Source organism: Pseudocercospora fijiensis, assembly GCF_000340215.1.
Source record: "Pseudocercospora fijiensis CIRAD86 unplaced genomic scaffold MYCFIscaffold_3, whole genome shotgun sequence".
NCBI lineage: Eukaryota > Fungi > Ascomycota > Dothideomycetes > Mycosphaerellales > Mycosphaerellaceae > Pseudocercospora > Pseudocercospora fijiensis.
In genome coordinates, this window is record NW_006921534.1 from 4,563,983 (window position 1) to 4,576,087 (window position 12,105).

The following is a 12,105-nucleotide window of genomic DNA, read 5'->3' on the forward strand; positions in this document are numbered from 1 at the left end:
TTCTGGAATTGTAGTGCTTTGCAAAGGTCTTGGCTGTCAATTGCCCAGCAGAGTGGTGCGTGTTGTTTCGAGAGAATTTCCAAATTCGCTTCCGAGAGAAAGACCGACGCTGGTCTTGCCGTGGTTGTGCCGTGAATCAAGCAATGCTTTCCGGTTCGCTTCGCGCCAAGAAATATATGGAACGAAGTTGCGCCTTCTGCCATGGCGCGATGATGTCTTGGCTTTCTTCACTAGCATCGGCATTTGAGAGCCAAGTGTCGACTCGATCTGTCAGCCGGCTTCTACAAAAGGCCCGCACACAGCCTTGTTCCCAAGCGAACTCCTTAGCAGCGAAGGCATGTTGACCGAGCCTGAGCCCATGCTTCTGTCTCAGTGCATTAGTTACTACCATCGGCAGATACAGCCTCTCCATTCTCAAGGGCCGGTCCAAAATACTCCTCCATCTGTGTTTGCCACCAGCCTGCCTCTCCTTGATCATCTTTACCGCGGAGCTCTGCGCCAATCTCGACCACGTCCTTGCTGTCCTCGTCTGTGGGCAAGATTATTCCAGAAACGCGGATCAAGCAATCTTCGGCAGAGATCCATGCTTTGGTCTTGTGCTTGGTCTCCAGAGAGCTAACGAAGTCGCGAACGCAGCCATCGAACGCCGGCTGATCATTCTCCTCATAATTCTCGGTCAAGACAATGTCGTAGTCGAATTCATCAGTGGCGGCTTTCTTGCTCAGTGCTGCATCGAGGAGATACCCGAAAGTAAGACCCTCTTTTCTCTCTGCCCAGGCATCGACGCGAAGCTTGACTTGTTCCAGCGCTTTTCTGGGACCAATTTTGATGACAATGGAGATCGATGCTCTGGTACATGGCGGATTACACAAATAGCTGCGCTCCCACGACTGCACTTCACCATGCAATGATCTGCTAAGTGAGTGGGTCGATTCTGGTGTAAAGGTGACTTCCTCACCTCTGTGATGCTCAAGATCGTGTAAACGACGATAGGACCAACCAGCAGGATGATCTCTTCTCTTGAAGATGGCCCAGTTCATTTCCACCTCCTTATAACATATGTAGGCGAGACCAAGGCCAGTCACAGGCTTCTCACGCACAAGGACAAGCTGCAAACGGTGGTCGTACCTGGGTGTGCAGGGCGCGCGCCGTCGTGACGTCTGCGTTCGTGATATGCGCACTGCCCATGGGGTTCGATTGTGCCTCGCTTCAGGGACAGGCTGATTGAAGATTTGAATCTGTAGAAGAGGCGACTCTTCCACCACATCCCGGAATTTTCGGCATACCATTTGGGACTTGGCAATCGCTTTCGATGGCAGGTGCAGAAGGATGTTTTCCAACAGCTCAGTCGTGGCAAAAACAGCGTTGCGGGCCGGAATATCAGTGTTTCGAGTCCGTCTCTTCTTGTTGGCGTTGGCTAGCGCAGGTGATCGTGGGCGCTTGCCTCGAGACTGCTTTAGCTTCGCCATGTCCTGGGCTGCGACGTGAGTCGTTGTTGTGGTAAAGGTCGAGAGAGCGATCAAAGCAGGGAGGGCCTACGGATGTGTATCGGTTGCTTGCGTGGTAGCGTGGCTTGTCTGCTAACGTGGAGTCGGTCAGGCTGGAATGTTTGTTGTTTGGCTGGAGAGACTTGCTTCATACAGTGCTGTGGACGGCGTTTGACGCCGCCTTCCCTTCACCTACACGGCTTCACTAGCATGTTCTACATGCGCTCTGAGCCGCTACTAGCTTAAAGCTTGCCGAAGCTCTTGGTGGCAAGCCAGCTCCATGAGCTTCGCGTCAATGCAACCTGCATCGAAGCACAGCACGGCATCGAGCACTAAGATGTCTGCCGACAATGCAGCATCCGCGGCGGAGAAGACACATCTCGCCCACATCTCCAAGTGAGCAGTGAGTTGCACAGCAGATAGCGAATCGTGACTGACAATTCAGCAGACTCTTCCACGATCCTCAGTATTCAGACTTGACCATTGAGTGTCAAGGCCGCCGATGGAGCGCCCACAAGTCCATCATCTCTTCGCGCTGCACTTTCTTCGCCAAGGCCTGCGACGGCCGTTTCAAGGTACTCAACAGCTGGCCAGAACTTGACGAGCGAGGTACTGACATGACGAAGGAGGGCCTTGAAGGTGAGATCTCGCTGCCAGCAGACGATCCGCACGCTGTGCATGCCATGCTGTCCTTCATCTACCAGTGCGACTACGACGACGCTGGTCCGGATATGGAATGCGATGCAGGCATGCCACCGATCTTACTGAACGTCGGTGTGGCTGTCATCGCCCATAAGTACGATCTTCCAGAACTCTCGTCACTGGCATTGAGAAAGTTCACGAATCGAGCTCAGACCGAGTGGCGCTCTCAAAAATTCGCAAGGGCTGTGCGTGACATTTACAACATGGAACAGGGCATCGACACGGCATTTCGCCAGTGCGTGCTCAAGGTCTGCGCCGCTAATGCCCAAGACATATTCTCGGGCAGCAGCGATGGCGGCGAGGACGGCAACCTCTTAGACACGATGAGGAACATCCCTGATTTGGGTGTTGATCTTGCGCAAGACCTCCTACACAGACGGAATCGTATATCGATCGTCCTCAATCCCAACGAGAAGCGATACAAATGTCGAAATTGCCCATACAGCTTCATAATGCAAGACCCCTCGAGTGGGCTTACCCCAATCCTCCTCTATTGCCCATACTGTGGCGTCGCGGACCGTTGGAGCATTTGGCGGGACAATAGAGAGATGAAAGGATGAATGGCGACATGCTTAATGGCCATGCATTCGATGTTACATTACCGCTCCGGGTTGAGGGCGCAAATGCAAGAGCTTAGAAGTGAGCCATCGACTGCGCCGGAACGCTTGGGCACTGGCGATCGCCGCTGCGATATTGGCACCGGCTTAGAATTTCTGCTACCGAACACGAAGAGTCGCTCGTTCACGGGCACCCGGCAGGGCTTGGAGGACGTGGCAGTGTGCTTGATCATCTGGTTTTGCCTGCATGAAGGCAGATGTTAGGATAGCCATCTCGATGCATTAAGGCAGTTTCCTCGTTTCAGCCGCAGCAGAACCGCCTCGCGTAGCACAAAAGAGAATCGCTGTCCAGACCCAGAGCCAGCATATTCGTGGCCTTGATTGATGTGAACCTTATACATGTGAGCAGCGCTTCGTCTGTTCATTTCATGGCCATCATAATCCACTGCTCTAATTCGCTAATGCTTGCCACGTGAGCCTTGGTTGACAAGCTTTTTCTTGAGATGTTTGGGCATCTTCTCCTTCCTCTTCTCGCGCTTCTCCTCCTTCACAGCCTGCTTGTGTGCTTTCTTTTCTTCCTTATCTTCGAACCGCTTTCCCCTAGGTTTCTTGTCCTCGAAAGTCCGCTCTCCACCGTCACTTTCTTCTGCGCTCGACTCGTCACTGTCCACGTCGTCCCCATTAGCATCGTCCTCGATATTTGACTTCGATGCGCCATTCGCCAGTAGCTCTTGATAAGGCAAATCTTCTCCCTCGCCACGCTTCAGCTTCTCTCCATCACGTTCGATGTCGTACACTTCGCGTAGAGTTTGTGGGATGTACTGCTGTCTGAAGACTTCGTCCTCTTCGTCCTCCTCATCTCCAGCTTGCGCCTTTGCTTCGAGCAGCTTTTCAAGACTCTCTTTCATCTCGTCTATATCCTTACCTCCTGTGTTTCCAGTCACAAAGCCAAAGGCCACTCGTTCTGATAGTGCATCCACACCCTTGCGCTTGAAAAAGTCACTGACATTCTTGATATCCATGCGCAGGAACTCTAGCGATCGCGGGTGATCATGCTCGACGCTTTGCGATACATCAATCACGTACAACCGATCCTTGTAGTACAGAGTGTTGTACTCTGACAAGTCGGCGTGAACAAGTCGACATTGCTGGTAGATTTTTCGCATGTAGCTCATCATATCCAGGTAGATCGTGTGCCATTTTGATGCCGCATCAATTGACTCGTCGAACTTGACATCTCGTAGTCGGGGAGCGGGTAAGCCTCGAGAACTTCCGATGAAGCTCATAACCAAGACGTGTGCTTTCAGATAGACAGGTTCCGGGCAAGGAATTCCAGCAGCATGGAGAATCTTCAGATTACGGAATTCCTTCTCAGCCCAAACTTTGACCATAGCTCGATTAGAGCTCCTGTTGTAGCCCTTGTTGAACCTGTGGTCGCCAGAGACGTACTTATCTCTGTCTTTGAATACCAATATGCTGGTCTTGTATATTTTGACTGCCCTGTTCAGCTTCATTGCCGATGCCTCGTCCTCGACTTCTTCTTGCGGTATTGTTGCAGCATGGTAGACATTCGCCTCCTTGCCTGTACTCAGCACACCATTTATCTCCGAGACAATATTACGATTCAGCATCTGAAGAAGAATCATCTTCGTCCTCGGGTCGAGCACTTGTTCCGAAGTCGCGCGATCGCTCTTCTCTGCGCCTCGCTGCTGTTTGGAAGCCACTCCAGCCTCTAAATCCGTCATTCTGAGCTTCGAGGTATGCTTTGCTAAACTCTTAATCTGGTCGTCTATTGCTGCTCTGGTGTTGAGCTGTGGGTTCGTCTTTGGCTTTTGTGATTCAGGTATCGAATTGTCATTCATTTTTCTCTGTCGGTTGTATGCTTTCGTGTAGTCGCCAGGGTTTGCTGAAGATATCTCCGTCTCTGATAGTTCGTCTTCGGATGGTTCGAATAGGTCATCGTAGTCTTCATCTTGGTCGAATTCATCTAGAGCTTCTTGAGAGACGGTGTGGTCGTGTGCACTGCCTGGCATAGCTGTCCTGTCTCCCACATATCCTTGATTCTCAACGTACTGCCTGGGCGGCTGATGCGGTGCTGTAGGGTGCTCCATGGTCGTCATACGGAGACCTTTCCCGTCAAGTTGGTAGTAGAGAAGGGGGCTCAGTAGGACTCGAGATCGTCAGGCACAGAAATATTCCACAGCACTGACGCCAACAACGTGGGGACCCCTGCAGATGCATGAGATGCAAGCGCCCGCGCCCTCGAAAGCGACACCGCAGAGCCGCCCTAGAACAATCGACATTCTCTACGATGTAGCAGACATCCAGGTGCGGGAAGGCGATGAGTGTGGCCGCCGGACGAACATCGTCAATATGCGTCTTCTGCCAAGCTCGTACACTTACACTTGGGCCAAGAGCGCGACCTTTCAGCAGCAGCTCCAGAAGATATGCCTCCCACCTTGAAACATTGGCCATTCCCCACGAACAGAATGGCTTCATACACGACGGCGCAGAGGCGGACCGGCAGGCAGCAACGTCAATGGAAGGGAAGATCAGAGAGAGATTGATAGCACTCAGAGAACGCAAGAAGTTAAGAGCTGCACAGGCAGCTGTTGCCAGGGAAAGGGATCGATTTGAATCGGAAGACTCGCAAAAGGCCAAAGAAGAACTGCTGGCCTCGCAACATAGTCATCTATTGGCAATCAAAGCTCAGATGAGGGCGGCGAGGCAGACGAAACTATCGTCACCGGGCGACCCGAGGGGAGATCTGGACGAACTGTGTGAGAACCGTGAAGCAAGATTACATACTATACGCCAACTCGGCAATCCTTACCCAGATCCTCCATCAGGACGCCAGCAATTCACTAGAGGGCATCCGAGTCTGTATGAAGTACCCGAGACGCCGATCTCACATGCAGAATTTCGAGAACGACTCCAAGAGGCAACAAGAGGTAGAGGATGGAGACTCGTCCGTGCCATTCTACGAGCACGTCTGCTCGTATGTGAGACGCCTAGAGACATACTGAAAATCGTTGCTGTTGCAATGCAGACTCCACAAGTGGCACAGAACTTGCTGCACCTGAACGAGCCGATCATGAGAGCATTGTATCGCTGTCGGGCGAAAGCATCCGACCCGGAAGTGCTAAAGACTCTCAGTACAATCGTCGCGCGATTTCGCATGTCTAATCTGCATGTTAAACCAAATTTGCTTTTCATGGCGCTGAAGTTTGCCGCCAGAGCACGGATTCTTTCATCAATGCAGAAATATCTGAGATTGATACGAGAGCAAGGGCTGGGGATGACAAGCAACGTCTATCGCAGCGTCATTGCAAAGTTTAGTATTGGACACCGCGGTCTTGGTGAGATACGTAATGGCAGATGGCGGAGATCCGAGCTCCGTCAAGTGTTGCTTGGTTTCGATGATTGCAAAGATCTGCCTCCTGAAAAGCAATACCATTTCGGTTCGTTCCTGGTCCGGGACGACTGGCAGTATCTTCACGGATGGGTTGCAGTTTTGGCACGCTGTAAGGAAAGCGAAGAAGTCTGGAAGGAGTGGCTTTTGTGGAAAGAGACGGACGCTTTCAAAAAGCCGAAGTTGTTGATCATAGATGAGCGCAAGGAGATGAGAGATTCTCGCGACACGCCAATCACAAATAAGTCCCGTGGCTCATACTGGTTCCTCGAGCAGATGTGTTATGCTGGTGACATGGCAAAGGCCTGGCAGATCCTCCAAGAAGCTGGTCTAGCTTTTCGCACACTAAAACCCAGAGTAGCGGACATACTTTTGGGATCATTAGAGCATGCTTCAGTATGGAACGAAGAAGTACGATCCGCAATGTTAGCCAAGTATGATCGCGACGTGGGAAAGATTGAACAGGCGCTTGGCGTACGATGGGTTCCTGGAGCCGATGAAGGGGAAGGCCACCACGAGCTGTTCATGGACCAAGAAGCGGCACTCGAACGTCTAAGCGAACAAGACTGGAAGCTGGACGATGATTTCGGCTATCCGTTGGACACGAGTCCGATAGTTTCTAGGTCCGAACAAACCCTCCATGATGCAAAAGAGAGCTTCCATCCGAGGTGATCCATAGAATCATGACGAGCACGATTCACGAGAACTACTGATCAAACACATGCAATCGCTCGCAGATAGTAGCACATCCGAAGATCTTCTCATTTGTAGTGAAGCGCTAATGCTCATCGATGTTCAGGCAATCCTCCTCCCGTTGTCAGTTGCCAAGATACAGCTAGTCACTCCACAATGTTTCAGGATATACAAATACGCTTCAGTGACGTCCTCGACCTTGACCAGCTCTTTTGTCAGAGCCTTCCCTTCCACACAATTCGACGTACTCCTGCGGCAGTTGCTTCAGAAGTTCTGTCTTCACCGGACCTGCGGAGACGAGATTGACTCGTGCTGGCGCAAGATCGACAGCCAACCCTCTGACTAAGCCTTCGAGGATCGTGGCAGCCATTGCGGGAACCGGTCAGCCTTTTACTTGACGATGACCAGAGTTGCCGTTTGTAAAGACCAGAGACGGTAAGGTGGTGTTGTGGAGACATCTCCCTGGCTCGCGCGATAGGATGGAAGCCAGAATCGTCGATGCATAGATGCGAAGTTTCCAGGATCCGGTAATATCTTCGACAGTTGTATCTTTGAATGCTGGGGCCGGGGACGCGTCGTCGGCGGTGAAGATGATGTGAGTTAATGGCAGACTCAGAATGATTTAGAACTCTACAGGAGACTTCTACTTCTACAACTGTATGAATGAGGATATCGTGACAACGTAGCGAGTCCTATGCAGATCAGAGAGGCAGAACTGATAAACGCTCAGCCATCATCTCGTTGCTGACGAAACATAGCACAATGCTCGGACAAGGATAGTCAAATGAATCAGCACTGATCAACGATATCTATCTATGCGTCTTCCCGCTAAGCATGTGATGCCGAAAATGCCGACCAACCCTAACCCTAAAAGTCCGCATCGCGTCTTCCTCAAAGCTGGCGTTGCGACTCTCTATTGAATATAGTATCCCACATATCCGAGATGCCTGCCGCCTCATCGAAACGCATCAGAGGCCTCAAGGTCACGCGTCATTTCATCATCGGCAACGAGGCGCATTTCCTCCCGCACCCAGACTACCCCGATCCGCCCCCAGATGGACACACGAAAGGCTGGAAAGTCTACATTCGCCCACTTCCAAATGGACCCGATGTCACAACATGGCTGAAGAAGGTGCAATTCAAGCTGCATAACACGTACGCCGAACCAAGCCGCACGATCGAAGCGCCGGGCCCATTTGAGGTGAAAGAGACGGGTTACGGCGAGTTCATAGTAGAGCTACGCTTGTACTTTGCACCCGAGTCGATTGAAAAAGCGGTCTACAGAGATCACATACTAGTGCTACAGCCATATGGTAGCGAAGAACAACAAGAGCGGCAAAAGCGCGAAAACAAAATCGTTGCGGAAAAGCTTGAAACGATCGAGTTCAACGACCCTACTGCAGACTTCTTCAAATCCCTCACGGCTGAGGAGCAGTTCAACTGGCTGAAGGTCAAGAAGGGAAGAGGGAAGGGGAAGAAGCCTGACTTCGTTTTTGAGGGCGACATCGAACCCACGGCGCAATTGCCTGACAGGGCGGATACTAATGGTGGTGGACTAGGAAGTGGCGGAGCTTGGAGCGTGCAGTACGAGAATCAGCTTTGTAAGCAGCTGGAGCAGAGCAAGAAGACGTTGGATGATATGCTGAATGAGGAGAAACGTAAGGCGGAGGAGAGGAGGAAGCAGATGGAAGAGATTGGTGCCAAGTTTTCGGCCAAGTAGAGGCACTGAATGGTGAGCGCGCTGTCAAGATGGGCTTTGAAATAGCGAGGAGTTGGAGGCATGCTTTGATATTATACCCACAGAATTCATGCCCGTGTGACAGAATGGACACTGCAGGGACAATACATTGATACCATCAGCGTTTTCGCCGGCTGCTGGAGTCGGCAGCTTCCAACCTAGGCGGAGAAGTATCCGGAACTGCAGACACGACATAGTATCCGCGCCTGCACGATAATCACAGCGACAACAAGATCTTCGAGCAAATGGCATCCACACGAGATTCAGTTTGCGGGGTCTGTCTGTGGAGCGCAGGATTTGGCGCTGCCTTGGCTACACCTCTGGCTCAACCAATTGCATTACTACGCCAGAGAGAGATGAGGAAGTCATTAGCCGATACGTAATTACATATAAACCGTGGATCGCAGCGAAAATGGCGGAGTCACAAGTCGCTTTTGGAGCCATGAGGCTAACAGGGCCTTCAGCAGCTGTTCTGACAGCTTCGAACCTCCTTGATGCATCTCCCTCATCTCACTGTTCAAGCAGGCAACTCTCAGATCTTGATGTATTCGGTGCCAAGATTTTAGCCGTAGATGCCTCTCCGCTGCAAAACTATACCGCGGCCACGGATGCAGGTACCTGGTCGGGTCTCGATATTTGCAATGTCACAGTCACATACACCCACCCCGGTCGAAACGATACGGTTCATGTGGACGTCTGGCTTCCACTAGGGGACTGGAATGGCCGCTTTCAAGGCGCTGGGGGAGGCGGCTGGCGTATGGGTCCTTCAATTGACAAGCTCGCATCCGCAGTTTCCCAAGGCTTCTCAGTTGCTCGAACCGACGGGGGTCACGACCTCAATACCAGATCTGACCCTGAGTGGTGGGCATTGGACAGCCCTGGGAATGTTGATCTCAGTCTTCTGCAGAACTTTGCCTCGCTAGCGCTGAACGACCTTGCCAACATCGGCAAGCAGATCACGGCCAACTTCTATGGCACTCCCGCCAAGAAGTCCTATTGGAATGGCTGTAGCACTGGTGGAAGGCAAGGTATTATGCTTGCACAGAGATACCCTGATGCTTTCGACGGAGTACTGGCAATAGCTCCTGCCATCAACTGGGCGCATTTTCTTGTTGCAATGTACTGGCCGCAGCAAGTCATGAACCAACTGGGATATTACCCGCCGCCTTGCGTTCTCGAAGCAATCAATCAATTTGCCATCGAGGCTTGCGACACTCTTGACGGTGTGGCCGACGGTATTATCTCTGATCCCAGAGTCTGCGACTTCGATGCTACGACCGCAGTAGGGAAATCTGTTAGCTGCAATGGAACCCAAGTATCGATCAGCAAAGAAGTCGCAATCATCGCCAATGCCACATGGTCTGGTGCCCGGGATCCTTCTGGTAGATACAATTGGTACGGTCTAGCGAAGGGCACACCCTTCTACAATGCCTCCGCTACCGATGGCCTCGTCGGCACAGACTGCACTGACAGTAGCGCCTCCTCCTGCAGTGGTGCTCCATCCTCTTACTCTCGTGACTGGATCAAATACTTCATCTACAAAGATCCAAATTTCTCAGTCGAAAATATGACCGATGCCGAATTCTTCGCCACTATGCACAAATCTGTCCAAGAATACGAGAGTGTCATTAGCGCTTCAGACCCGGACCTTTCGTCTTTCAAGAAACGCGGTGGCAAGATGATCACCTGGCATGGGCTCAGTGATCAGTTGATCTTTCCGGGTGGAACTGTTGAGTATTATGAAAAGGTACGAAAGTTAGATCCGGCTGTGAAGGACTTCTATCGATTCTTTGAAGCGCCTGGTGTCGAGCATTGTTCTGGTGGGATCGGCCCTTTGCCGAGTGGTGCGCTTTCTGATCTGATAAGATGGGTTGAAGAGGAGGAAGTACCAGAGACGCTGTTGGCAGTGGATCAAAATGGGGCAGAGATGAGGCGAAGATTGTGTCTGTGGCCTAAGAAGCAGGAATATGTCGGAGGTGATCCAGATCAGGAGGAAAGCTTCACTTGCGTATAACCGACTAATAACATTTGATCCGCTCAGCCTGGTCCCGGTCCCGCTTCAGCAGCGTACGTCAAAGCGTCATGCTGAGCCTTGCGCAAACAATCATAGAACGCACTCCTAATAACTCTTCGCCGGACGCGCAAGCTTCTCTAAGTCTGCTACGCGTCGCTTGTGTCAGCTATGGCCGAAGTGTGACCGTCTCAGTGGCTGGAGCTCCGACAGAATTTCCCGATCTGGAATGACAGCTGGAGAGCACGTTTCGGCAGGCCCCCGTACTCACCGTCAATAAAGCTAGGACTGGGGAAATTAGAGCATGTTCCATGCATACCAAGCATGATCCAACGTCAGCGTCTGTCTTCCGCGTATCATCCGCTGATCTTGATGAGCTCTTACTTTTCTTCAATTCGGTCTTGGCAGCCTGGTCACACAGCCAGAGAAACATCCCACCTTGCTGCAAAGTGGCCCTGCTTTGTTGCTGGAACGCGCGTAGACCACACCTGATCGCCTCTGCTAAGGATATGATGTTCTTTCGAGAGCGCATCTCGAAACGTGCACGGAAGACTTGTCTATAGATCCTTTCCTGTTCCCTCTTGGACACAACATCGAATAGTCATTGAACATGGAGCCACACGGAAAATGATCTGGAACTTGATAATGACGGGTAGACCAGCGAAATCTGGGCATTGTGGTCGTTATAAGCAAGTCACTGGTGCAGAATGTTAGAGTCTTGGGGAATGAGAGTACAGAACAATCAAGAGATCAATGTATGGATTCAAGGAGAAGCTTGGTCAGTGCTGAGATACAGCGTCATGGGCCTTTCGACTTGGTTGACACTGCCAAGAAGTCGTTGCTCCTCATTTGTTGACAGGCGAGTGTTGACAGGCCCTTCACGAAGTTCCCGTCCACCATATCCTGGACAGATCTTGCTTTGCAACATCCCGGATCTCGCCAACTGCCGGATCAGCCAAGCCCTGGCCAGTACGAATTGGCGGAACCCTATTCTCCGGCTCACATTGCCACAGCAGCGGGAAGTGCGTTCAATCGTCACTGCTCAGCTTGTGAGTAGCAGTCCTCTCTGTGCAAAATTGAGGGACCATCGTGGAGCGCTGGAAATGGTATCAGCGGACCGTGGACGACGACTTGAGCAAGTATCGATTATACTCACCATAAGAGATGGGCTCACAGACCGCCCTTGCATCGCCATTCTTCCTCTCAGTCCGGAGCAGTACAAGACCCCAAGCGCGCCATTCGCCTGCTACGGCCTCTTATATGTTCCCTCCGGACCCTCGCAGATCGCATTGACCGCTGGTGATCGTATTTGCTGCATTTGCCCGGACAAGGCCTGTCTTCGAAGTACGAGATGCCCACCACCAGCGAGCAAGTGCAATGCTGATTGAGGTATTCGATCTCGGTGTGGCCACAACTGTATTCTCTCGCAACTGCGATGCACATGACTGTTATGAGAAAGATGTACGAGTTCCATCATGGCGTGTAAATACATGCAGAAACCCCGG

General features: G+C 51.7%; 6 protein-coding genes across 6 annotated transcripts; 4 read left to right on the top strand and 2 right to left on the bottom strand.

Annotated features, from left to right (window-relative positions):
• Positions 1–377: 377 nt before the first annotated feature.
• Positions 378–1,469, bottom strand: MYCFIDRAFT_195697 (uncharacterized protein; the record flags this gene model as incomplete). Its single annotated transcript, XM_007927137.1, has 1 exon — positions 378–1,469. The coding sequence occupies one exon, from the start codon at positions 1,467–1,469 to the stop codon at positions 378–380; it is 1,092 nt and encodes a 363-aa protein (XP_007925328.1).
• Positions 1,470–1,933: 464 nt separating this feature from the next.
• On the top strand, positions 1,934–2,389 carry MYCFIDRAFT_6915 (uncharacterized protein; the record flags this gene model as incomplete). Its single annotated transcript, XM_007925988.1, has 2 exons — positions 1,934–2,062; positions 2,114–2,389. Coding segments are annotated over 2 exons (405 nt in total), but the record flags the coding sequence as incomplete, so codon positions are not given.
• An 815-nt stretch (positions 2,390–3,204) lies between these two features.
• On the bottom strand, positions 3,205–4,857 carry MYCFIDRAFT_41739 (uncharacterized protein; the record flags this gene model as incomplete). Its single annotated transcript, XM_007926024.1, has 1 exon — positions 3,205–4,857. The coding sequence occupies one exon, from the start codon at positions 4,855–4,857 to the stop codon at positions 3,205–3,207; it is 1,653 nt and encodes a 550-aa protein (XP_007924215.1).
• Positions 4,858–5,497: 640 nt separating this feature from the next.
• Positions 5,498–6,959, top strand: MYCFIDRAFT_210956 (uncharacterized protein). Its single transcript, XM_007927138.1, has one exon. It carries the CDS (start codon positions 5,790–5,792, stop codon positions 6,828–6,830), a length of 1,041 nt encoding a protein of 346 aa, XP_007925329.1. The 5' UTR covers positions 5,498–5,789; the 3' UTR covers positions 6,831–6,959.
• An 835-nt stretch (positions 6,960–7,794) lies between these two features.
• Positions 7,795–8,331, top strand: MYCFIDRAFT_16952 (uncharacterized protein; the record flags this gene model as incomplete). Its single annotated transcript, XM_007925995.1, has 1 exon — positions 7,795–8,331. A coding segment is annotated over one exon (537 nt), but the record flags the coding sequence as incomplete, so codon positions are not given.
• A 700-nt stretch (positions 8,332–9,031) lies between these two features.
• On the top strand, positions 9,032–10,603 carry MYCFIDRAFT_42031 (uncharacterized protein; the record flags this gene model as incomplete). The annotated part of the gene is made up of 1 exon (XM_007926052.1): positions 9,032–10,603. The coding sequence occupies one exon, from the start codon at positions 9,032–9,034 to the stop codon at positions 10,601–10,603; it is 1,572 nt and encodes a 523-aa protein (XP_007924243.1).
• Positions 10,604–12,105: the final 1,502 nt, after the last annotated feature.

What these genes read in the sequence shown, in the direction of transcription:
- MYCFIDRAFT_210956 (XM_007927138.1), top strand. Translation starts at nt 5,790, where the DNA reads ATGCAGACTCCACAAGTGGCACAGAACTTGCTGCACCTGAACGAGCCG.